The following is a 27,463-nucleotide window of genomic DNA, read 5'->3' as shown; positions in this document are numbered from 1 at the left end:
GGTAGAAGGCAGACATAGAAGCAGTAGTGTGGAATGTACATCATCAGAACAGGTACAATGGAGACTGAGAAACTGGGAGAATGGAATTGAATCTTGCAAGAAGTGATGGGGGCTCGTGGGGCGGGGGTGAGATAATCGATCCTGCCAGTTCACTGGCACAAATCTTAAGGAAAAACCCATTTTACAATTCTGCCCTCTCTATACAGTTGATTTAAAAAGGTTTCAGTAATCCTGATTTGTGTGCAAGATGCCTTTAATGTGACAGAGAGGCAAATGTTTGCTGCTCCAGCTTTCCTTTAAATAGGTGCACTTGTGAGTGCTATCTCACAAGGGAGGTTGATTAAACATGAGGAAGGAAGGAATAGAGGGATATGCTGATAGGATGGGGTGAAGTATGGTCGGAGGAGGTTTGTGCAGAGCATAAATGCCAGCATAGGCCAGTTGGGCCAAATGGCCTGTTATGCTGTAAAATTTGATGTGATCATAGTCTTTTTTAAAAAAAAAGAAAATCTCTTGTATCCAGTACTATTTTTCTTTAATGAATACCAATGTGATTCACAATTTCAGTGTAAGACTTCACGTTTAATAAGCAGGACTGTTCAAGCTTGGTAAAACAAGTTGTGTTCGACACAGTCTTATTTAAACCGCAGTGTGGTATTAATTTAAAAGGAAACTTCTTTGTTTCAAGTTATTAAGGTGAATTCGGCTTTAGTTATACAAGAGGCTCCCTCTCTCTCTCTCTCTCTCTCCCCACCTCTCGCTCCCCCATGCTAATTCTCCCGTTCTTTGATGAGTTGGCTCCACTTGAGGTTCCTAACATCAGGACACTTATTGGTGAAGCCTCCCTTGCGGAATTGCTATCTCACAAGTCTGCCGATTCAGGGAGAGGAGGCCCGGTCCAGCCACGGGCCAACCTGTTGAAGCTGGGCCTGTTTGTGAAGCGCTCTGTGTTGACCATGACTGCCGGCTCCTCCAGTATCTCCATGGGCTCGAGTCCTGAAGCCTCGAACAACCTCCTGTGACCACCAGGAACACCGAAGGGGGTGGGAGCTCTGGAAAAAAGAGGGAATCGGTTAAAAACCCAAGGACAGCTGAGCTGTTCGCGCTGTGTAAAACAGTTGTTTTTGACTCCGTCCCATTTAAACATTGCAGCGAAGTCAGAAAGAAAGACCTTGCATTTCTAAAGTGCCTTCCATCACTACAGGGCATCACAAAGCTTTTTACAACCAATGAGATCATTTCTGAAGTAGTCACTGTTGTAATGTTGGAAATGCAACAGCCAATTTTCACACAGCAAGATCCCACAGATAGCAAAGTGATAATAGCCAGATAATCTGTTTTGTGATGTTAATTGAAGGATGAATATCAGCCAGGACACTGGGGATAACTCCCTTGCTTTTTTTCGCATGGGACCTTCTATATCCACCTGAGAGGCTCAGTTTAGCACCACACTTGAAATGTGGCACCTCTGACAGTGCGGCACTCCCTCAGCACTGACGCTCTGACATTGTGGCACCCCCACAGCACTGCCCCTCTTCCAATGCAGTGCTCCATCAGTACTGACCTGGCAGTGCAGTGCTCCCTCAGTATTGACCCTCCAACAGCGCAGCACTCCCTGAGTACTTACTTTCTGACAGTGCAGTGGTCCCTCAGTACTGCCCCTCTGACAGTGCACTGCTTCCTCAGTACTGAACTTCTGACAGTGCAGCACTCCCTCAGTACTAGCCCCCCAATAGTGCAGTGTTCCCTCAGTACTGACCCTCTGAGTGCAGACTCCCTCAATACTGGCCAACCAACATTGTAGTGCTCTCTTAGTACTGGCCAAACCAACAGTGCAGAGCTTCCTCAGTACTGAATCTCCAGTACTGAATCTCCAGTGGCGCAGTGGTCCCTCAGAATGACTCTGTAACAGTACACTGCTCACTCAATACTGCCCTTCCAACTGCAGTGCAGTGCTCCCTCAGTACTGACCCTGGGTCAGTGCAGCACTCCTGGAGTACTGCAAATTCTGACAGTGCTGCTCTACCAAAATACTGATCCTCGGTCAGTGCATCACATCCTCAGTACTGATCCTCCGAGAGGACAGCACTCCTTCAGTGCAGCCCCTTTGACAGTGAGCGCTCCCTCAGTACTAACCCTCCAACAGTACAGCATACCCTCAATATTGACCCTCTGACAGTGCAGCTCTCCCTGAATACTGATCTTCCGACAGTGCAGCACTCCTTCAAAACTGATCCTGTGACAGTGCAACTCTCCCTCAGTACTGCCTCTCTGACAGTGCAGCTCTCCCGTTTCGAGTCCGTATGACTTCTTCAGAGCTGAAGAAGAGTCATACAGACTCAAAACATTAACTCTGTTTCTCTCCTCACAGATGCTACCTGACCTGCTGAGTTTTTCCAGCATTTTCTGTTTTTATTTTATCTTTAACCAAATGTTTGCTCGCCTATCCTAAATGTCCCCTTTAGCGTCTTGGTGTTGAATTTTGTTTGATGATGCTCCTGTGAAGCACTTTGTGTCCCATTACTACACTAAAGAAGGTACATAAATGCAAGTTGTTTATCCTGATCATGTATATTATATATATATTGCATGAGGAAACGATAAAGCTTTTATCTGCTACCAGTCATGATGGAAAAGGAAGAGTGAACTTGAATTCATACACTGGTTTCCATTACCTCAGGCCACCCTGATGTGATTTAGAGCCAAGGAAATGTAATCCCCCTTGTAAGAACCAAAGCAGCCAATTTGCACACAGCAAGCTCCCACAAACACGTTTTTTTTTAGATATTTGTTGGGAATAGTCTTTAAAATGGTTGGGAATAAAACCATATAAATAAAATATTAGCTCCTGGTCAACAACTCCCCCCACAACCCCACCCCTGCTCTCCCTCTGGTGTCACACCAATTTTCAAGAATTTACATGGGGTCACATTGGGTAAAAGATTGGGAAGCGCTGCTCTATTCTCTTTCCCCCTGAGACAGAGAGCTCCAGTAATTGGTTATTAATGACTCAACGTTCTATTTATTCCTTGGGTTAAAGTTGGTAGGTGCAGTCTGCCTCAGATCATATCCTCTCCGCATTGCAGGGCAGTGAAATCATCTCAGTCCCAAAATAAATCTGAGCTTGAAATATTGTGTGCAGAATGAGTGTTTGCTTTTATGCTGCGTTTCTCCCATCTGCATGATGTACCGAAGCTTTTCATGGTCAAGGAATTACTCTTCAATAAAGTGTTTCACATTTGCATACTCAAGGTTATGGGAAGTCATGTGATAAATGCTCAGGTAGTCTGTGATGTTGGTTGATGGATAAATATTGGTCCAGGTCTTGTGTCTCCATATTTAAGGAAGGATATACTTGCATTGGAGGTTTCCAGCGAAGGTTCACGAAATTGGTCCCCAGGATGAGGGGTTTGTCCTATGATGAGAGGCTGAGTAAGTTGAGCTTATGTTCTCTGGAGTTTAGAAGAATGAGAGGTGATCTCATTGAAACCTACAAGATTCTGAAGATGTTTGATAGCATATATACTGAGACATTGTTCCTGCTGGTCAGGGGATCTAAAACACGGGGGCACAGTCTCAGGATAAGGGGCCGATCATTTCGGACTGAGATGAGGAGAAATTCCTTCACTCAGAGGGTTGTGAATCTTTGGAATTCTCTACCCCAGATGTGGATGCTCCATCGTTGAATACATTTAAGGCTGGGAGAGACAGATTTTTGGTCTCTCAGGGAATTGAGCGACATGGGGAGCAGGTGGAAAAGTCCTAGCCCAAGATCAGCCATGATCATATCAAATGGTGGAGCAGGCTCAATGGGTCATATGGTCCACTCCTGTTTCTTGTGTTCGCTCCCCACCCCTGCCAACCCCCACTCAATCGCAAAACAACACCATGGGATTGGGTTATATCAACCCAAGCACGCGAACTCAGTTTTGACATCTCACCTAAAGGACAATATAGCTTTCCCTCACTCCTGTTCTGGATTGCCAGCCTAGGTGATGTGCTTAGTTCTTAGGGGCCTGTGCCATCAACCTTATAGGAAAATGGGAACAGGAGGAGAACAGGGATATGGGGAGATGGCGGTGTAGTGGTCATGTCACTGGACTAGTAATCCAGAGACCCGGGCTAATGCTCTGGGGACATGGCAGCTGGTGAAATTCAAACATGTAATTAATAAAATCTGGAAATCAGTATTGGTGACCGTGAAACCATCATTGATTGTGGAAAAAAAATGATCTGACTGGTCTGGCCTAGATGTGACTCCAGGCCCACAACCATGTGGTTGACTCTTAACCACCTGCTGAAATGGCCCAGCAAGCTGCTCAGTTCAAGGGCAATTAGGGATGGGCAACAAACGCTGGCCTTGCCAGTGATGCCCACATCCCATGAAAGAATAAAAAAAAGGAGGCCATTTAGCCCATCGAGCTTTTTCCACTCCTCAGTGAGACCACGGCTGATCTATGACCTGAACTCCATGTACCCGCTCCATATCCCTTAATATCTTTGGTTAAACCTATTTATTTCAGTTTTTAAAATTAACAATTGATGCAGGATCCACTGCCCTTTGCGAAAGAGAGTTCCAAACTTCTACCGTGATTTGTGTGTAGAGAAGTGTCTCCCAACTTCACTCCGAATTTGTCCCCTACGTTTTGATGCAGGAGCGGTGTGGGAGCTGCCAAACAAGCCAAGCTGATTTAATCAGATGTCACCATAAGGGGACAAGGCAAATTTATAGAGTTTGCTCATTTCATTACATGTGTGTGCCAATGGGCTGGAGGTTTGTCAGCCTGACAGAATTTATAGAGTATGGGATTAAAATAGAAAAGGGGGGGGGGGCAGGGCTAAAGATTTCAAGTTCGCATTACACAAACTTGCGCAGCACAAATTGCCTGTTCGCAACCAACAGATCTTGGCTAGAATCTGTACAAATCAGTTACCTTTGTATGTGGTTTAATTTACATATATTCATATTTTACAGTAGATATTTTGCTAATATTCATTTCTAAGTCAACGTTTAGGCATGTATTAGTGGGTATTTGAAATCAGGTATATTCCCTGCAAACACAGCACTCTTGGGGAAAGAGCAATGAGGAGTGGGACTAATTGGATAACTCTTTCAAAGAGGCAGCTTAGGCACGATGAGCCAAAGGTGGTGGATGGTGATGATCCCGTGTGTATTCCTGGTGTCTCCTCGACCTCATCCAAATCTCTATTGCCTGTGCCCTACCTTCCCCGTCAGATCCTTCCAACGCGCCAGGAGTCTCACCCCCTCTGCACGTTGCCCTCGAGGTGGCTGTAGTGGGGACGAGACCGTTGTTCACCTCCTTGTGGAATGTGCCTTTGCAAAGAAGGTCTGGAGAGAGATGCAGTGGTTTCTGTCGAGGTTCATCCCGAGCAGCGCTGTGACACAGGACTCTATGCTCTACGGGCTGTTCCCAGGGACACACCGAGACAAACATCAACTGCAGCTGGAAGATCATCAACTCGGTGAAAGATGCTCTTTGGTCTGCCTGAAATTTGTTGGTCTTCCAGCGCAAAGAGTTGTCCTCGACTGAGTGTTGCAGACTGGCACATTCCAAGGTCCAGGACTACGTGCTGAGGGACGCAGTAAAGCTTGGGGCAGCCACCGCAAAAGCCCAAATGGGAAAGGTCGCTGTCTAAGACCTTTCTGCCACAGTGCACCGAGGGACTGGGAAAGGTACAGACCCCTCGGGCTGTATGGCTCACAATGAATGTCTGCATTGAATACTAATTGTATTATAATTGTATTGAAGCACCTCAGAGTGCAACATGATGTATGTTGATAACTCCAATACCATTGCCTGACTGTCTGTAATGACCATATTGAAATGATTGTAATATTCATTGATTGTATTGAAGCACCTCGTGATCCATGTGTAAAAGTTGAATCTGATTGTACTTTTTGTGATGGCCATTTTGAAATGTTTTGGAATGTTCTTTCAGATATTTTGTGAATAAAATATGTTTTTCCAAAAAAAACACCAAGTTCTCAATCACCCATTATTCCTGTGCTCACTGACCTGCTCTGGCTCCTGGTCCAGCAACATCTTGATTTTAAAGTTCTCACCCCTGTTTCCACATCCCTCCATAGCAACCCCCCATCTCTCCCGCCCCATCAAACCCCTTCCCCCATCACTCCCCCCTCCCTCCCCCTGTCCTGCCCCATCACTGCCCCCCATCTTGCCCCATCACTCTTGCTTCCCCCATCCTGCCCCATCACTGCCCCCCTCCCCCCATCCTGCCCCATCACTCCCCCATCCCCCTCTCTTGCCCCATCACTATAATCCCCTCAGCTCTACAATCCTTTAAGATTTCATTGCTTTCCTGGCCTCTTCCATCTCCCTGATTTTAATTGCTCTGCCATTAGCAGACAGGCTGTTAGCTGTCTTAAGCTCAGGAATGCCCTCCCTGAACTTAGCCACCTCTCTCTCCTACTGTAAGATGCTCCGTAAAAGCTACCTCTTTTAACAAACTTTTGGATGCAGATCATGGTATCTTCTTACATGTTTTTTTTAAATATTCTTGCTTTGGATATGGGCCTTGCTGGCAAGCTAACATTTGTTGTCTATCCCTAATTACCCTTGACTGTGGGATTGCCAGGCCATTTCAGAGGGCAGCTAAGAGCCAACCAGTCTTGAGTCACTTGTCGGCCAGACCAGGCAGACTTCCTTCCCTAAAGGGCATGAGTGATGGGTTTTTACAACAATAGTTGTTATAAACCCATTATTACTGAGACTAGCTTTCACTTCCAGATTTATTAATCGAATTAAATTCCACCTTGTCCCCACCATATTTACCTGGTCATGTGAATTACAGGTCCAGTGACATTACCATTACACCGCCATCTCCCCTATGCTATGAGCCTTTGATTTACACTCCCTCGAAGGGCTTTGGGGCATTTTACTACCCTAAAGATGCTATATAAATGCAAGCTGTTGTTGTCTTGTTCAATGTTCTCCCTCAATTCGTATCATGAGAAAACATATCATTCATGTTGTGGCTGCCTACAGGATGTGTATAATACTGTGCTCCATAATGAATTCACTGTGTGAAGTATCTCGAGAGGCAGGTTAGTAGGAATAGAGTGATGAATAAGGCACACGTGGTAGGGGGGCAGAGCATGATTGGTGGTTGGTTTAGAGATTGTTTAAGATGCAGCCCTGAAGAATGACGTAGGCATTGAAAGAAGGAAGACTTCCATTTCCACAGCACCATTCTTGACCTTAGGATGAAAAGCTTCTTGAAGAGTCCGCTGTGGCTCTGTGACACCCTCACCTCTGAGCCACAAGGTTCTGGGCTCAAACCCCACTCCAGGGGTTTGAGGTGGGGTGGGGGGGGCATAAAATGCGGCAAGCCGTTCAAAATTCCACTGACTTCGGCGGGACCATAAAATCCCGCCAGTGGAAATTCCCGGCCCAAGGTTTGATCGCAAAGCTCAAATCCTGAGGGTGTGCTGCAGTGTCAGAAGTACTGACATTTGGATGAGATGCTAAACCAAGTGTAGTAATTGAAGGTTTAGTCTTTCCTACTGCCTATCAGGGGTCACATGATTGTTCTTGGAGGCTCCGACTAATGAGCCCTCAGCGTGGGTAACCCGGGGGCGGGGCTTTCTTACCGAGGACCTGGTTCAAGCAGGTAGCATCTGAAACACTCTCTGCAATAAAGTTATCTGTTTCAAGTTGAAACCTGTCCGCTCCACCGAGTCATTACATTTGGTGATGAGGGTAAAATATCTCCGACGCTGCACCTCACTGTGTTAACGTGAGTACATTGAATCTTGAGAAGAAAGGAAAGACTACTCACCAGTCATGCCGCTCTTCGGCAGAATCGATCTTTACAATGCAACGTTGGAAGATTGGAGCCAGTTTGTCGAGGGTTGTGGTTTTTATTTCGTAGAGAACTAAAATTAGCGGGGAGGGGAAGCAGAAAGCAATCCTTTCGACCATATGTGGTAGCAAGACATACAACCTCGTCCGTGATCTGACGGCCCTGAATGCGCCCAATTCTAAGCCCTTTAATGAATTAGTGGACCTCGTGATAAAGCATTACCAGCCCAAACCAGCCGTAATAATGCAGAGGTTTAAGTTTAATTTCAGAGTAAGGGCCCCGGGGAGAGTCCATTGCACTCTATATAGTGAAGTTGAAGCATATGACTGAGCACTGCGACTTCAGAGACACACTCAATGATGTGAACAAAGAACAAAGAACAAAGAAAAGTAGAGCACAGGAACAGGCCCTTCGGCCCTCCAAGCCTGCGCCGATCATATTGCCCGTCAACTAAAACATTTTGCACTTGCGGGGTCCGTATCCCTCTATTCCCGTCCTATTCATGTATATGCTGCGGGACTGATTAGTTTGTGGAGTTCATGACGATGCCATTCAGCTCTGCTTACTCGCAGAAGGCAACGTTGATTTGAAGTGTGCCCTGGAATAGCACTCGCCATGGAAAGTGCTGCAAGGGACTCGCAGGCTTTACAACACAGACAACACGGCGCTGTTCTTCATGTGGGGTGGAAACCTACCGCCGGGTGTGGCGCCAAGACCAGAGACACAGCAGCGAAGCGAGAGGCAACGTCTGCTGTGAGAAACCATGAAAAGGCTGAGTGGAAACACTTCAGCAGTGACTCCAAGGTTAATCTGTTATAGATGTGGGAGTGACCGCATACCAGACACCTGCAGATTCAAGGAAGCAGAATGCCATTACTGCCCTAGGAGAGTTCACGTAATAAAGCAATGCAGGGTAAAATTGAAACGACATATAAGGCAGCAAAGCAACATGTTGGGATTGAATAATACAACAGAACCTGAAACTGCCGATACCGATATCCATTTCATGTACAATGTCACAGCGGTAAAAACTGAACCTATTATCGTCACAATCCAAGTGAATGGAAAGCCACTAATAATGGAGGTAGATACGGGAGCTTCAACCACAATGGTGGGAGAGCACATATTTAACTATCTAAATAAAGGTATCCAGCCATTGAGTCTGGAGCAAACAACGGCTCAATTGAAGATATACACTGGAGAATCTATCCAGGTAAAAGGCATCGCCACAATACCAGTGTCTTACAGGCAACAGACAGCCCAGCTTCCAAGGGTCATAATGGCAGGTGAAGGACCTAGTCTTCTGGGCTGAGACTGGTTACAAAAAATCAAGTTCAGCCGGTCCAAAATATTTCACTTGTGAACAGGAGGAGTTCCTGAATTGCTAAGGGAATACGACAGTGTATTCCATGATGAATTAGGGAAGTTAAAAGGCTTGCAAGGAAAAAATATATGTGGATTCTCAAGCGACACCCCGTTTCTTTAAGGCCAGACCTGTGCCTTATGCCTTAAAGGAGAAGATGGATGCAGAATTGTACCGGTTAGAAAAGCTGGGTATCATCCAACCAGTCCAATTTTCGGAATGGGCAGTGCCCATAGACCCAGTGGTGAAGCCTGACCAAACTATACGCAATTGTGGGGACTATAAATTGACAGTGAACAAAGCAGCCAAATATCCTATATTTAGATAGATGACTTATATGCAAAGCTAGCTGGAAGCAAATCCTATACAAAACTGGACATGAGCCATGCACCATGCATACCAACAGCTAGGGCTGGATAGCACGTCTAGAGGGAATGTAACCATCAATTTGCACAAGGGTCTGCATCAATATACTCGCCTTCCCTTTGAAGTATCATCTGCATGTGCAATCTTCCAAAGGACAATGCAGAGTCTTTTGCAAGGACTTCCAATTCGTAGTATACCTAGATGACTTTCCGGTCACAGGGTCAACTGAAGCTGAACATTTGGCCAACCTCGCAGAGGTGCTAAGAAGATTCTTGGAAGCCGGTGTATGATTAAAGAAAGAGAAACGTACATTCCAAGCACCAGAAGTTACTTACCTGGGTCACGGGGTGGATGCCATGGGTTTGTATCCGGTAGAAGAGAAAGTTCGGGCAATCAAAGAGGTGCCCTTTCTGTCCGGTGTAGCCGAATTCAAGTCTTTAATGGGCATGATCAACTATTACAGCCACTTCTTGTCAAAATTATCAACAGTGTTAGCACCATTACACTTCTTGTTAAAAAAGAATCACCGTTGGTTATGGAATTCACGACAAGGAAGAAGCCTTTGTGAAAGTTAAGAAGCTATTACATTTGTCGTGTTTATTGATACACTACAACCCCATCAAAAGAATTGGTATTACCATGTGATGCATCTCCTTATGGTGTGAAAGCTGTGTTATCATGTAGGCTGGAAGATGGATCAGAAATGCCAATTGGCTATGTCTCCAGAACCCTCTCCACAGCTGAGAAGGTCTATTCCCAGCTGGAAAAGGAAGGTTTATCAGTAATATTTGGAGTGAAAAAATTCTACCAGTACCGGCATGGACTACATTTCACTGTTGTGTAGGGCCATAAACCATTAATGGATTTATTCAGTGAGAATAAGGTCATTCCAGCAAAAGCATCAGCAAGAATTCACCATTGGGCTTTGATATTATCTGTGTAAGAGTATACCTTTATGTACCGTCCTGGTTTACATGTTGCAAATGCGGACGCATTCAGTCGTCTCCCGTTACCAGATAGCATTGTACATGCTCCAGCGCCACAAGAAGTTGTGCTTGTGCTGAATTCCTTGGATTCTTTGCTTGTTTGTGTAAGGCAAATTCGAAATTGGATGAGCAGTGATCCAATTTTGTTAAAAGTCAGAGACCTTGTATTGCCAGGGTGGTCAGATTCACCAGCGTCTGAAGAGATGAGACCATTCCATGCCAGTAAATCAGAGTTAAGCTGTCAAGATGGAATCTTGTTGTAGGGATCAAGAGTCGCCGTCCCTTCACAAGGAACAGAACCACTCTGGGCAGAGCTTCACAGTGCGCATCCAGGCACATTGAAGATGAAACTTCTTGCGCGAAGCTATGTCTGGTGGCCAGGTATAGACAGTAATATTGAATGCTCTGCTCCCCACTTCAATCAATCCCTGTTGCTCTAGCTATAAAATGGTAATTGAATTGTGTTTCCTACATTACAATAGTGGCTACGTTTCAAAAAGTAAAGTGCTTTGAGACATCTGGTGCTAGTGAAAAGTGCTATATAAATACAAGTCTTTGCAATGCAGGAAATATGGCAGCCAATCTGTGCACAGCAAGCTCCCAAAAACAGCAATGTGATAATGACCAGGTAATCTGTTTCAGTGATGTTGGTTGAGGGATAAATATTGGCCCCAGGGCACTGAGGAGAACTCTCCTTCAAAATAGGCCACCTGGGAGAACAGATGTGACCCTCAGTTTAAATGTTGCATCCAACAGTGCAGCACTGCCTCAGTAATGTCAACAGGAGTATCAGCCGTGAATCTGTCTCTGGAGTGCTACCAACTGAGCCACAGCTGACACATAAGGAGGAGTTTGCAGGTGTATTTAGCTGATACCAAACCTCAAGCCATAGAAGCAGATTGTGTTTACCTGTTGAAGCACCTGTATGTTTGTGACTGAGCTTTGACTGGGACCTCTGGCAGCTGGTTAACCATGGCTTCCACCAGTTCAGCTTGGCCAATCAATGCTTCAGTCCAGGGGGACTGGTAGGACCTGGGGACTGCTGTGACGTTGAACTTCTCAGGTGGGATTTCCTTCAAAGGTCCGGAGTACCCTGAGGAAACAAAGCAGTGAAATCAAACTCCTCCTTCGCCTCAACCCACCCCGTCTCTAACTTTCAGGCTATAATCCTCTGAGGTTTCTGCCTTTCTCCAATTCTGACCACTTGAGCATCCCCAATTTTAATCACTCCACCATTGGTGGCTGTGCCTTCAGCTGCCTAGTCCTAAACCCTGGAATTCTTTCCCTAAAGCTCATTACCTCGCTACCCCCTCTCCTTTAAGACATTCCTTGAGGCTGACCTCTTTGGCCGATTGTGGTCACCTATTCCTCCTTCTTTGCCTTAGTGTCAAATTTCTGTCTGACCTGCCTCAAAGGTGCCCTACATATGAATGCAAGTTGTTGAAGAATGCTCTGCTCCCCACTTCAATCGATCCCTGTCCTCTAGCAATAAAATGGTCAGCTCAATTATATATAACTATCACTTTTGCTGTGTTGGCCGTAAATGTGGAATGCCTATGAGGAGCTGAGGAGGAGCCAGGAAGGAACCTCACCTCGAATTACATAGAGTAGACAACACAGAAAGAGGCCATTTGGTCCAACACATCCATCCCAGTGTTTATGCTCCACACAAACCTCCCTCCCACCCTAGCCCATCTAATTCTATGGTACACATTTCTATTTCTTTCCCCACTCGTATCCTTATCTAGCTTCCCTTTAAATGCATCCAGACTATTCACCTCAACTACTCCCTGTGGTAGCGAGTTCCATTCTCTTGCCAGTTTCTGGGGAAAGACGTTTCTCTTGAATTCCCTGTTGAGCCTGTTAGTAACTATCTTATCTTGAATAATGCTGAAAAGAGGGAAATGTTGCCAAAGCTTTTCACCTTGTGCCTTTTTTGAATTACCCAGAAGCTCGTGGAGCCTATCGATCCCTGTTGCTCTCTCCATGGCAACGCCTGAGCCAATCAGAGTTGACTTTCCAACCCAATCAGCACCCTTTTCCTTGGATAGTATAAGTTGCTGTTCCCTTTGAAATTTGGTCTTCTTGGGTTTGTCTTGCTAAGTGCGAGATGGAAAGTTTTGACAACATGTCTCTCTTTGCAACAATACTCAAGTTCTGCATGACCAAGTGACTTGTCTATCTCATCTTTATCAGCTTTCCCCGCGTCTCCTTCTTCACGTCTAATCTATGGAATTCCGATGTCATATTAACTATCTTGATCAGGTCACCCCGTCAGCCTCCCCTTCCCCCAGAGAAAAGAGAAGCAGCCCGTTCAATCCTATGAGAAAATAAAAGCAAAACCGTGAAAGGAGGTGAGGGTGAGGGTGAGGGAACAGAGGTTAGGAGCTAGAGGTGGGACGAAGACACAAAACTGAATCATTCCTTTAGATTGCGATGTCACAGGACAAGCTGGGGACATTTACCTGGAGCAATGATGTTGGGATTCAGGATAACATTGATGTTTTTGGCAGCTGACAATTTGCCAAATGGTTTTGGTGCCACGGTTGGCCCACTCCCTTTTCCAGGCTGTGCGATGTAGACCTCTGACCTGTAGTTCTCCTTTGACCCATCCTGAGGCACGGTCCCATCAACTTTCTGGAGAGGAGGAGAAGGAACGGTTGAGATACTGGAACTCCCCTCCCCAAAGGCACAGCTTCACTGAAGTAAACACAGTTTCTAAGAACAGAAAGCGACAGGAGAAACAGAGCAGGTTTGAGAGGGAGAGTTTGGTTACTGGTTTGGGCCTGGTCTTCCATTGCAATGCCAGGGGTCAAACCAGAAACATCAACACATCAGAAGGTCAATTCAAATGAGTGTAGCAACAGCAGGAGGCCATTCAACCCCTTGAGTCTGTTCCACCATTCAATGAAATCATGGCTGATCTGAACCTCAACTTTACCTGCCTTGACTCCATATCCATTAAGACCTATCAATATCGGATTTAAAATTATGAAATGAGATAACATCTATTATTGTGTTTTTGTGGGTGAGAGTCCAACGCTTTTATTTTATTTGCATGAAGAAGTGTTTCTGAACTTCTCTCCTAAATGGCCAGACTCTGATTTTAGGGTTATCCTCCCTCGTTCTAGGCCTCCCCCACACCAGCGGAGAAAGTTTTTCTCTCTCCACCCAGTAATTCTTTTCAAATCCTAAAAATCTCAATCAAACTACACCTTAACCTTCTATATTCCAGGAAACACAAGTTGTATTTTTTTTTTCACAACAAAAACAGAAACAGAAATACTTGGAAAAACTCAGCAGGTCTGGCAGTATCGGCGGAGAAGAGCACAGTTGACGTTTCGAGTCCTCATGACCCTTCAACAGAACCTTCTGTTGAAGGGTCATGAGGACTCGAAACGTCAACTGTGCTCTTCTCCGCTGATGCTGCCAGACCTGCTGAGTTTTTCCAGGTATTTCTGTTTCTGTTTTTGTTTTGGATTTCCAGCATCCGCAGTTTTTTGTTTTTATCTTTGTATTTTTTTTTGCTGACAAAAGGAGGCTTGTTGTCGAAACTTTTTGTCTTGTACTCATCAGGACAGAATCGCAAGAATACCAAATCTCAAAGGGAACAACAATTTATACTGCGTGAGAAGATGATGCTGATTGGTTGCCAAATGGACTCTGATCTGTAGAGGTGTTACAACAGAGAATGCACCAGGGAATAGTTCACTGCCAAACCTTTGTTTAAATTTAAACCAGACAAGTGGACTCTGATTGGTCAAGACACTGCCATGGGGAATGAACCAGGGAATGACTGTTCCCTCAAGCTTTTGTTTAGTTGAAAAAGGCGCAATGCTTTTTAAAAAAATTCTTTTATGGGATGTCGGCACCACTGGCAAGGCCAGCATTTGTTGCCCATCTTTGATGCTGCCTTCTTAAACTGCAGCAGTCCATCTGGGATTGCTTTTCTGTTACAGTTTTTGGCTGCTTACTAGGCCATTTCAGAGGGCAGTTAAGAGTCAACCATGTTGCTGTGGGTCTGGAGTCACCCGTCTATAAAGGTCATGAGTGGATCAGATGAATTTTTAAAGCAATTGATAATAGCTTCATGGTCACCAATATTGGGACTAACTTTCAATTGCTGATATATTGATTTGATTGATTTAAAAAAAGATAATTTAACTTAAATTCCACCACCTCCCATGGTGGGGTTTGAACCCATGCCCCCCAGAGCATTAATCTGGGCCTCTGAATTATTAGCAGAAAATGCTGGAAAAAACTCAGCAGGCCTGACAGCATCTGTGGAGAGAGAAACAGAGTTAACATTTCAAATCCTTCTGACTCTTCTTCAGAGCTAAAGAGAAGGAGAAATTTCTACTCTTTAGTTCAATAAGGATAAAGTTTTTAAGTATATACAGTGTTGGGTTTCTGTTCGGAACCCGACAATTAGCATTTCTACCTGGATACGAGGCCCATGTGATTTACATTGCCATGGAGATGTGAAGGAGTACATAGGAAGCAATTGTAGGATCAGGTTACAGATTTTCCTAAAATATCACTGAGCCTCACAGACAGGTTAAGAATCTGAGAAAGAGAAAGAGCAGAGAAAGATAGAGGGAGCTAGTCTTGCACCTTAAGCAGAGTAAAAGCTGGTGCTGTTGGTCACCAGTTGAAACACAATTGGAAGCTCACACTCAGATTGAAGAGACCAAGTTTGTGATAATTTAAACAAGGTTGGAGGATTTCCCTAGCTTTGGCTAGAGGAAAGGTTCTCCAGAGTAAATCTCACCGTGAGAGTAAATTCAGGGATTAGGGATTACCTGGCTGGAAAGGATCAAAGCAAGTCCTTGGGAGCTAAGAATCACTTTGGACTGATTCCTGGAGAATGAAGTGTCCGGTTAAAAAACAGTGTAAGGTATAACAATGGTCTTGTCCATAGTTTAAAGTTGCCTACTGAATAGTGTTTAGACTAATCTTCACATGGTCCATCTCTGACACTTCTCTTCCCTTCCTTGACCTCTCTGTCTCAATTTCTGATGATAGACTGTCCACCAATATCCATTACAAGCCTACCGACTCCCACAGCTACCTCGACTACAGCTCCTCACACCCCGCTTCTTGTAAAGACTCCATCCCATTCTCTCAGTTCCTTCGCCTCCGTCGCATCTGTTCTGATGATGCTACCTTCAAAAACAGCTCCTCTGACATGTCCTCCTTCTTCCTTAACCGAGGTTTTCCATCCACGGTCGTTGACAGGGCCCTCAACTGTGTCCGGCCCATATCCCGCGCATCCTCCCTCACGCCTTCTCCTCCTTCCCAGAAACATGATAGGGTCCCCCTTGTCCTCACTTATCACCCCACCAGCCTCCGCATTCAAAGGATCATCCTCCGCCATTTCCGCCAACTCCAGCATGATGCCACCACCAAACACATCTTCCCTTCACCCCCCCTGACGGCATTCCGTAGGGATCGTTCCCTCCGGGACACCCTGGTCCACTCCTCCATCACCCCCTACTCCTCAACCCCCACTTATGGCACCTCCCCATGCCCACGCAGAAGATGCAACACCTGCCCCTTCACTTCCTCTCTCCTCACCGTCCAAGGGCCCAAACACTCCTTTCAAGTGAAGCAGCATTTCACTTGCATTTCCCCTAACTTAGTCTACTGCATTCGTTGCTCCCAATGTGGTCTCCTCTACATTGGAGAGACCAAACGCAAACTGGGCGACCATTTTGCGGAACACCTGCGGTCTGTCCGCAAGAAAGACCCAAACCTCCCTGTCGCTTGCCATTTTAACACTCCACCCTGTTCTCTTGCCCATATGTCTGTCCTTGGCTTGCTGCATTGTTCCAGTGAAGCCCAACGCAAACTGGAGGAACAGCACCTCATCTTCCGACTAGGCACTTTACAGCCTTCCGGGCTGAATATTGAATTCAACAACTTTAGATCTTAAACTCCCCTCATCCCCACCCCGTTTCTTCCCCCCCCCACCGCCCCCCCGCTTTTTTTTCAATAATTTATATAGATTCTTCTTTCCCCACCTATTTCCATTATTTTTAAATCTAAAACTAAAACCTTGTTAGCCTTTCCACCCCACCCCCACTAGAGCTGTACTTTGAATATCCTGTCCTCCATTCTTAATTAGCACTTTTCTCAGACAAAACACCTCTTTGACCCTTTTGTCTGTGACATCTTTTGATTATCTGCTCATCTCCACAATCACCACACCCTCAATGTCTCTCTCTCCCCCCACCACGCCCCCCCACCCCCCACCCCCCACCTTAAACCAATTTATATTTCTCCCTTCTTCTAACTATGCTTCAGTTCTGCCGAAGGGCCATGAAGGCTCGAAACGTCAACTCTTTTCTTCTCCGCCGATGCTGCCAGACCTGCTGAGTTTTTCCAGGTAATTCTGTTAGTGTTTTGACAATGTTGCTTTTAGTTTGTTTGTTACAGTAAAAGTATTAAAACTTGGAATCTTGTTGTGTGATCCTTCCAGCCAGTCACTGGAAATTCAATAATCTTTTGAAAAGTTATTGGTCTCTGTGGGGGTCGTAACAATAGAGACTATCAGTGCAGCGCCACACAGAGACGATCACTCTGCCGCCACTGGAAGACCATCAGCCACATTCAACATTCAACAGAATTCAACATCCATTCTGCTTTATCCTGTGACCTTTGTTGGCATGCTCTAGGTTGCCATGGTAACTACTGGGCAACTCACCACTGGAGTCCCCGGTGTCCCTTCCACTGTGAACTTGTCGACCCTCTTCTGCCGCATGTGGAACATCTTTGATCCTTTGTTCGCGAGCAGCGATAGCTCCTCCATCATCACATCCTGAGGGACACTGACCTTCTTCCCCAGATCCAGATGAGGCGCTTCTTAAAAACAGGAGAGGGCAGTGAAAAATACAAGTAAATACACGTGGGAGCTAAGAAATCAATGATGTAGGACAAAGTGTGTTGTCTTTAAAAACTTCTTGCTGATTTTACAGCCCCATCTTCCTGCTCACTCACAGTTATATTTTTAACTAAATATCCAGTGTCTTTTGGAATGCTCCAGTCTGATTTTGTATCAGTCACCACTTGTTGCAAAGCAACTCACGTTTCAAAAACACATTTGGGCGAGATTTTAACTCACTCAAAATCCGTCCAATTTTACAGAGTTAAAATTGGGCCCATTGTGTAAGATGGTTTCTTCCAACGCCCACCCACCACTGCACTGTTGGACGATCGGTATTAAGGGAATGCTGCTCTGTTAGAGGGTCAGTTACTGAAGGAGTGCCGCGCTGTCAGATGGTCAGTGAGGGAGTGCTGCAATGTCAGGGGGTCAGTACTGAGGAACCACCACCCACTCTACCTAACCAGTGCTAACTGGGGCCTTTGGGCTGAAAATTCATTTCTTCCCTATTCCATTGAGTAGGTAGCACACAAACCTCATGCTACATCTTCATTTGTCTAATTGTAGCATTCAGTTGTGCGTGACCCATGCTGCTGGCTGGCTGAATGCTCAGCAGGGGGTCCGAGCAGTGTGCATGGCTGGCAGCTGTTCCAACTGGCCAACAACTCTTAAAGACAATCTGTCCCTTTTAAAGGGGAGCTGCACTGAATGAAAGGGGGCTCCTGCTAACTGCCTGCACTGAAATTTGTTGCAAGGAGGGTCTGATTAAATGGAGATCTCTGAAGGCGGAGGGGCGTGTTAGTGGGGTGGTGAAAAAGGCATATAGGACACTTGCCTTTATCAATCGAGGCATAGATTACAAAAGTAGGGAGGTCATGTTGGAGTTGTATAGAACCTTGGTGAGGCCGCAGCTGGAGTACTGTGTGCAGTTCTGGTCGCCACATTATAGGAAGGATGTGATTGCACTGGAGGGGGTGCAGAGGAGATTCACCAGGATGTTGCCTGGGATGAAACATTTAAGTTTTGAAGAGAGGCTGGAGAGACTTGGGTTGTTTTCGTTGGAGCAGAGAAGACTGAGGGGTGACCTGATCGAGGTGTACAAGATTATGAGGGGCATGAACAGGGTGGATAGGGAGCAGCTGTTCCCCTTAGTTGAAGGGTTAGTCACAAGGGGACATAAGTTCAAGGTGAGGGGCAGGAGGTTTAGGGGGGATGTGAGGAAAAACTTTTTTACCCAGAGGGTGGTGACGGTCTGGAATGCGCTGCCTGGGAGGGTGGTGGAGGTGGGTTGCCTCACATCCTTTAAAAAGTACCTGAATGAGCACTTGGCACATCATAATTCAAGGCTATGGGCCAAGTGCTGGTAAATGGGATTAGGTAGGTAGGTCAGGTGTTTCTCACGTGTCAGTGCAGACTCGATGGGCTGAAGGGCCTCTTCTGCACTGTGTGATTCTGTGATTCTGAGAACAGGGCAGAGTAGGGGTTGCTCTCATTCTTCTAAACTCCAGAGAATACAGACCTGATCTACTCAATCTCTCCTCAAGGACAAGCCTCTCAACTCTAAGAATCAACCTAGTGAATAATTGATGCTAAGGCGAGTATATCTTTCCTTAGATAGTGGATTCATTCTGATTCCCGGGAGGAAGGGGTTATATTTTGAAGAAAGGTTGGACAGACTGGACCTGTATCCATTGGCGTTTAGAAGAATGAGAGGCGATCTTATTAAAATCCCGAGGGGACTGCACAGGGTATTTGCTAAGAGGATGTTTCCCCTTGTGGGAGAGACCAGAACTAAGGGACACAGTTTAAAACATACAAGGTCTCCCATTTAATTCGGAGATGAGGAGAAATCTTTTTCTCTCAGAGGGTCAATGAGCCTGTGGAATTCTCTTCCCAGAAAGCAGTGGAGGCTGGGTCACTGAATATTGTTAAGGCTATTAGACCGATTCTTGATTGACAAGGGAGGGTCAAAGGTTATAGTAAGTGGACAGGAAAGTCGAGTTGAAGCCACAGTCAGATCAGCCACGATCTTATCAAATGGCGGAGCAGGCTTGAGGGGCCAAATGGCCTACTCCTGCTCCTGATTCACATATTCTCGTATCTTCACACGTTCGTACGTGGAGACTAAAACTGTGCACAATACTCCAGGTGTGGTCTCACCAAAGCCCAGTATAATTGGAGCTCACAGACATGCACAAAAGTTAACGTATCAGGTAACGCGCCATTTTTCCTGTTTGCATTTCTCACAAAGGGGTCTAGACTGAGGTACTACAATGTTCTTTTCTTAGCTGTTCTGTGTTACGTTTGTTTTTCTTTCATTTCTTGATGCAATGCAATATCCAAATCCTTTTTTTTTAAGCTAAATGTCACTAATACTTAACAGTAAATCCAGTGCCTCCCAGCTAATCAGCACCTACCATTGCCAATCACAACAGGGAATTAAAATAGATTGTGGGAGCTGTCACTTAACAACACTGCAGCTTTATATTACAGTCATGGTTAAGCACAGAGGGGGAAACTTCGCCTTCTCTGCAACTGTCTAACGTGGCAGATGAGTGTTGCTGAAACACGAGATCTCTGGATTTAAGTACAGTGCATAGCCCTGATTGATGTGGTCTCTAAAATGTGCAGCTGCTCCGCTAGTGTCTGAACAGGTTGGTTGTCGTTCCCCAGTGGAGAATGTGGGCCCTCGTTGTGGCCATGGGATTGCCGTCCAAAGCATGCTCTTGGATGCCAATTACATTTGCCCTTCGCACCTTACCCCATATGTCAGCTGTGGCTCAGTGGGTCGCACTCTTGCCTCTGATTCAGACAACCATGGGTTTATGTTCCACTCCAGTGACCTCATCACAAAATACAGAGTGATATTCCCAGCACAGGACTGACAGAGCACTGCAATGTTGGATGATCAGTAGAAAGGGAATGCTGTACTGTCAGAGGATCAATTCTGAGGACGTGCCGCACTGTTGGAGGGTCAATACTGAGGGAGCAGTCTGCTGTTGGAGGGGCAGCACTGAAGGAACTGCATTGTTGGAGCAGTAGTATTATGGGAGCGCTGCACTAGTGGAGGAGCTGTGCTGAGGGAGTGCTGCATTGTCAGAGGGTCAATACTGAGGGAGTGCTGTACTGTTAGAGGGCAGGACTGAGGGAGTGCTGCATTGTCAGAGGGTCAATACTGAGGGAGTGCTGTACTGTTAGAGGGCAGTACTGAGGGAGTGCTGCACTGTCAGAGGGTCAATACTGAGGGAGTGCTGCACTGTCAGAGGGTCAATACTGAGGGAGTGCTGCACTGTCAGAGGACCAGTCCTGTAAGTTTTGAAGGGCAGTACTGAGGGGATGCTGCACTGTTGGAGGTACTGTCTTTTTGTTGGGAAGTTATCATTTCTGCATCACAAGAATGAATAAAAACAAGCATAAGGTATTGGTAAGTTTCCAGCTATTTGACCCACCAAAGCATTGGCTTTTCTGGAGATGGACAACTCCCAGTGACAGGGCCACCACTAACATGTTCTAGACAAGTGTATTGGGCTCAGTTAATTTCCAACAGTGCACTGGAGTTCCTGGGCACTGGTGTCGAGTTATAAAGTGTATAGAGGGTTCAATAAAACAATTCCAACCTTTCATCGTCAGGTGTGACACCTTGGAGCCAACCAAAGACACTGAGAGAAGAGAAGGAAGAAGCTGAGGTATGGCATGCTGGTGTTACTGATCTGGACTCCTTTACCTTCCAACTCCCCGTGGGCCTCTCTTGCAATGGCCGATGCCATCTGCTTCCTCTCCTTGACTAGTGAAGCATACGACATGATGCCTGGCGATGTGAAGCTGAGGAAGAGAAAGTAGCATGTTGGCTGAGAAATTGGTTCCAGGCCCACGGCCCACTTGGTATTGGGCGTCGGGCCTCAATGCCACACCTATTTTACAAAGAGGGCTTCAAAAATGAATTGTGTCCCCTTGGCCCCCCCTCCCCCCCCCTGCCCAGGCACAGGTGAGTGATGGAGGGAAGGGGATTGTGGGTTGGGTGTCGCGCGGGAGGAGGGGAGGGAAGTCGGCAGCAAAGGCAGTGGGGGTTGGCTCTCAGCAGGCCCCACCCCTTTCCCAATGCCCGGTCCCTCAATCAGGTATCGAGTGGCCTTGAATGAGGGAAGCACTTGGGAGCCCACAAGCAACCCTGACAAGGTTTGCTTGTCATGTTCCCCCCCATGACATGCCCCCTGCTCACTGCTGGTGGTGCCAGATGAGGCCCTTAAGTGGGCATTATTTACTTAAGGGCCTCAATTGGCGGCAGGGCGCAAAGGCTGTTCACGGGCATTCCCGCTCTGGACTTAATTGGGCTGGAGGCAGGAGGGTGGTGGGGTGCCTAACTGCTACCCTCCCATCCAATTAAGTGCCACCCCCAACACCTGCCATCAGACTAGCCATGGGAGAGGGCACAAAATTCCCCACAAGGATGTTAAAATTTAGGCATTGCTGGATGGGGAACACAGGGTGATGAGTTAATGGGACTTGGTGTAGCTAGGATACAGGCAGCAGAATTTTGGATGAATTCGAGTTCAGAGATATCCCATTACCAGGAACCCTTATTTACAAGGGTAAAAACCCCTTGAGGTGGGCTCCTGAGTCATTAAGAGTGATCAGAACCAGGCCCGATCTTAAACAGTTTCTTGCAGAGGTGACTGGACAGGGACCAGGATTAGGATCCTGCCTGCCCTTGTCCAGAAGAATTAAGGCCAATTGCAGCTGTGCTCCTGTAAGGAAGTAAAGACCCACATTGTAATTTTACCGTGGTCCCGTCCTCTAGGCTGGAACAGAAGTGCTAAGTTCAAGGACAATATCCTGCATCCAGGCAGACTGACTTGACCACTAGTACACAAGTGATTTCTCAAGCCAGTTCATGTTACCCACTGTAAGCAAAATACAAAATAGGGACTAGAACAAGAGCCATCAATTTACTTTGACATTTACTAGCAGTTCCCGTCTTTGATGCTGATGCGGGGTTAGTATTTATTTCTATTCTTGATTCTCTTTTTAAAAATAGACTGGAAATAGGCAGCTTGCATCTTGATATCTTTGCTCTGTCACCCTCATCTCAGTTTTAGCACCCTTGCCTTTGCTCTGCATGAATTAGCTGCCACATTTCCGACATTATAACAGCGATCACAATTCAGTCGGAACTCCTCTGGCTGGAAAGTGCCTTGGGATGTGCTGAGGTGTGAAAGACGCTGTAGAACGTCCTCTGGGTCAGAGGCTTCAGGAATCGCGTCCCACTCTACAGTTCTGAACATGGAAATTCTGCCTGACACATCCAATGCAGTACTGATGCACTGTCAGAAGTGTCAACTTTCAGATGAGATGTTAAATCGAGGCCCTATCTGTCCTTCCAGGAACATGTAAAAGACTCCATGGCCACTATTTTGTAGAACAGGGGCGTTTTCCTTGGTGTGCTGACCAATGTTCATCTCTCAATCACACCTAAAGCAGATTCTCTGTTCATTATCACATTGCTATTTCTGGGAGCTTGCTGTGCTGTGTTTCCTGCATCACAGCAGTGGCTACACCTCAAAACTACTTCATTGGCTCTAAAGCGCTTTGGGACATCCTAAAGTTGTGGAAGGCGCTAGAGAAATTCAAGTTCAATAATTTATTTCCTTTAACCTTCAGTTAACCTCACTCCCTTCCCAGTCATGGCACAGTGTCTCCCAATAAACTGTTTTAGCACAATTTTCCTTTCTAATTATTCAAGGAATGTACCATCTACAAGATGCACTGCAGCAACTCACCAAGGCTCCTTCAACAGCACCTTCCAAACCTGCGACCTCTACCATCTAGAAGGACAGGGCAGCAAACTCATGGGAACATCACCACCTGCAGGTTCCCCTCCAAGTCACTCACCATCCTGATTTGGATTAGGGAATGGACAACAAACACTGGCCTAGAATCCCATGAATGAATAAAAAGAAACATCTACAAGGTACAAGTCAGGAGTGTGATGGAATACTCCCCATTTGCTTGGATGAGTGCAGCTCCGACAACACTCGATGAGCTCGACACCACCCAGGACAAAGCAGCCCCGCTAGATTGGCACCCCATCCACCACCTTCAACATTCACTCCCTCCACCACTGACACTCAGTGTGTACAAGATGGGCTGCAGAAACTTACCAAGGCTCCTTTGACAGCATCTTCCAAATCCGCGGCTTTACCATCTGGAAGGGCAAGGGGAGCAGATGAATGGAACACCACCACTTCCTTGGCCTGTGTTCCTTTGCAAGGAGAGCTTTATTCCGTGTCAAATCCCACCGGCCAAAAGCAGCCAGATGCTGGGAAAAAAACGTCCCCTAGCAATAGCGCCACTTGCTTTGTGTTAACCGTGGGTCAGTGAGGTGCACCTTCACCTCAGAATCAGGAAGTTGTGAGTTCAAATTCCACACCAGGGACTTGAGCAGTTAATCCATTATGACACTGGCAGTATGAGGAAGTGATGATAACCAGTGTCACCACTCTGACTGAGAAATTCACAGATTACGGATTACTGCGTGGTCACATCTCAGTTAGGGAACTACAATGAAAGAGAAAAGTCTACTATTCCCAATTGACATTGTGCGCATATTTGTACACAGTGGTGGTGTGTTACAGTTCACTGAGGGATTCCGAGTTGCTGTGAATTTTTACCTGCATGTTGTTCTCTGGAACTATGGATAGTGATGGCAGAGGCTCCAACTTTCTTTCCATCACATGGCAGACCAGGAATCTCTCCTGCTCTTCCCACCTGCCACTGGTGTGCATTGGAAGGATTTACAGTTGACATTCAACCTGTTTGGCTGCGTTATGAACACACCTTCCTTGGCCATCAGGCCCTGGAGGTGGGACTTGAACCCAGAGCTTCTGGCTCAGAGGCAGGGACACCAGCCATTCACCACGATGTCTCCAATTGTACGTTGCAACATTGAAAATACAGCACAGAAACTGGCCATTCGGCCGAACAAGTCTGTGCTGGTGATTTCACTTCTTCTGAGTCTTCTCCCATTCCGTCGACCTCACCTTTTAGCATGTCTTTCTATCTCCTTTTCTCGCATGTACTCATCTCTAGTCTGACTGGTGAGCATTCTACCCAGTGAGGACTGACCAACACCTTTAACAACCTTTACAATGATCTGATCGGGATTTTCTAATGAGGAACAATTGCCTTCTGCATTTCCTACATTACAACAGTGACTACACTTCAAAGGTACTTCACCGACGGTAAAGCGCTGAGGTCACGAAAGGCGCTACACAAATGCAGATCTTCCTTTTTCATTAAACACAATCTGCAAACAAGGAACTTGTGCAGTGGAAATGTATTTCAGTTACTAAAATAAATTAGTATTAATGCAAATGTAACATCAGCTTAGACATAATTACTATCTTCCATATGGGCAAAGAGGTTTGGTTAATGTCTTTCCATGAAATATTAATCTCATTTCTTTTCCTCATGTGCTTTTATGGTGTGTCACTATTTTGGATTCCCTGTGTCTTACAACGTGCTGGTCAAAGGGCTAAAAATACAACACAGAACTCTAGTCATTGAAAGGTTTCCTACCTGTTAGTTGCCTTTGACAATTCGCCTTTTGACTACTTGTACCTCTCATCGAAAGCCACCTCCAGTTACTCCCACACGCACTGTGTGTTTGTGTGCCGATTGTGTTCTGAGACCTTCTCTCTGAGTCTCTCCCAACGCACCCCCACCCCCACACCTCCCCCCCACCCCCCCCCCCACCCCCCTCCCTCGGAGCAGGGCCCAGTGGCTTCCAAGTGCTTACCTACCCTACATCATAGGCTTATATTTAGTTGAAGGCGTCTTTTCCATTTCTTGCCTGCGATGTATTCGAACAGCTGGCTCACACAACGACCCACAGCTTCAGCTGGTTAATTAAAGAAATTTAAAACTGGCTGTCGGAGCAGAGCTATTGGGGCCAGAGACTTAAAAAAAAAGTAAAAGCATAAGAACATACGGAAATTTCGGAACCAGCGGACATCAACGCCATCACTTAGCTTCCATGGAGCAGGTACAAATTACATTGTGACACCTCCTAATTACACTCACATTTCCTGAGAGAGGCAATAAAGGACGGGCAAAAGCATTCAAAAGACCAAAACTGACAGCTACCTCCAGAAACTGCTTGGGTTACCTATCCTTACTCTTATGAACCCCCAGTTATCCCACTTCATGATCAGATTGTCATTCAGCTTGTTTTTCAAGGAGTTCGTTACATATAGAATTGCACAGTATTTACAGCACAAAAACAGGCCATTCAGCCCATCAGGTACATGCCGGTGTTTACACTGCACAGCAGCCACCTCCCTCCCCCCACTCAACTAACCCCAATCAGCATATCCCCCATCCTTTGTGAAAGAAAAATGATTTACAATTACATCATGCAAGTGCAGGGATGTCCCAAAGTGCTTTATGGCCAGTGAACCTGTTTTTGAGGGTGTAGTCACTGTTCTACTGTAGGAAGAGCAGCAATCAATTTGTGCACAGCAAGCTCCCACAAACAGCAAAGTGATAATGACTAGATAATCTGTTTTAGTGATTCCGTTTGTAGGAAAATTATTGGCCCCAGGGTACTGGGGCGAGCTTCTCTGTTCTTCAAAACCGTGCTGTGGGATCTTTAACATCCACCCAAGAAGGCAGACGGTTTTAATGTCTCATCAGAAAGATGGATTTACTTCCTCCCTCGTACTGACCCAGCTTCCTTTTAATTTGTCACTTTCTACATGGCGCGAATATAGGACGTATGGAAGAGCAGAGAGTTTTAGGGGGTCCAAGTACGGAAATCATTGAAGGTTCATGGCCAGGTACAAAAAAATAAATTAAAAATGGCTAATGGAATGTCTGAAAGTCTGGGATACAATGGGGCTGGATGCTATGTTACAGTCACAACGAACACTGTCTAGACCCCATCTGGAGTAACTACACTCAGCTCTGGGTGTTGTCGGGTGTTGGACACCATTCGGTAAGTCTCCGTAGAACTAGGTACACATGTACAGTAAAGGGTCCATGCTAGGAGCACTAGACTGACACCATGGTGCGGGTCATGTGTCCTCTTACATCACCGTGTGGGCGGTACTGTACTCAGACCCACATTTACCCTATATGTGCTAGACCCCTGTACTACACTGGTGTATTGGAGTTGATCTTCCAGACAACTTTTCTTAGTGGAAACGTTTAACTTTAATTACAAGGCAGCAGCAGCAGCAACTACACGTGCGCTGCTAGCACATTGGTTTACGCAGATCATGTGATCTTACAACATTCTTAAAGCTACAGCCCTAAGTTTCTGTAAACTATATTTACTACAATTGGTCACCGCGCCCCAGGGAGAATAATTGGCCTTGGAGGATGTGCAGTGCAGGTTCACCAGAATGTTTCTGGAGCTAAAAGGGTTAAATTATGAGGGCCGGTTACATAGATAAGTCTAGTATTCCACTGAATATAGAAGATTACATTGAGGTGTTTAGGACAATTAAAGGAATTGATAGGGTAGATAGAGAGAAACTATTTTCTCTGGTGGGGGGAGCCCAGAACAAGGGGGTAATAACTTATGCAATATGAAATTCAAACACACAGACTGAAAGAAGATTAGTAAACAAGGATTCTTTATTCCACTGCCATTAGATCTTTATAAACATTGGTTTAACTTAGATGAATGGACTATTTACGAAGGGTATTCATGGCCGATGCTCCAGATCCACCTGGATACCATCAAGAGTTTAACTCCTGACCTCTAACCATAAGACCATAAGACATAGGAGCAGAAATTAGGCCATTCAGCCCATTGAGTCTGCTCCGCCATTCAATCTTGGCTGATAAGTTTCTCAACCCCATTCTCCCGCCTTCTCCCCGTAACCTTTAATCCCCTTACCAATCAAGAACCTATCTATCTCGGTCTTAACTACGCTCAATGACCTGGCCTCCACAGCCTTCCGTGGCAATGAATTCCATAGATTCACCACTCTCTGGCTAAAGAAGTTTCTCCTCATC

The 27,463-nt window shown here is 45.9% G+C and overlaps 1 protein-coding gene and 1 long non-coding RNA gene across 2 annotated transcripts in view; one reads left to right on the top strand and one right to left on the bottom strand.

Moving 5' to 3' along the window:
• Nucleotides 1-768: 768 nt before the first annotated feature.
• Nucleotides 769-25,123, bottom strand: LOC144686036 (myozenin-2-like). The gene is made up of 6 exons (XM_078551188.1): nt 25,019-25,123; nt 21,168-21,265; nt 17,267-17,424; nt 13,026-13,197; nt 11,470-11,653; nt 769-1,052 (listed from the first exon to the last, which is right to left on the bottom strand). Exons 2-6 carry the CDS (start codon nt 21,244-21,246, stop codon nt 863-865), a joined length of 783 nt encoding a protein of 260 aa, XP_078407314.1. The 5' UTR covers nt 21,247-21,265; nt 25,019-25,123; the 3' UTR covers nt 769-862.
• The window catches only part of LOC144686037 (uncharacterized), a 21,040-nt gene continuing 14,238 nt past the window's right edge, over nt 20,662-27,463 (top strand). The window contains exons 1-2 of the long non-coding RNA XR_013577837.1: nt 20,662-20,709; nt 21,074-21,129. This is a non-coding gene — a long non-coding RNA (uncharacterized LOC144686037). The remainder of the gene's footprint in view (nt 20,710-21,073; nt 21,130-27,463) is intronic.

The sequence above is a fragment of the Cetorhinus maximus genome, chromosome 10, assembly GCF_964194155.1.
Source record: "Cetorhinus maximus chromosome 10, sCetMax3.hap1.1, whole genome shotgun sequence".
NCBI lineage: Eukaryota > Metazoa > Chordata > Chondrichthyes > Lamniformes > Cetorhinidae > Cetorhinus > Cetorhinus maximus.
Note: the sequence above shows the minus strand (reverse complement) of the source record. Positions and strands in the feature narration are given on the sequence as shown.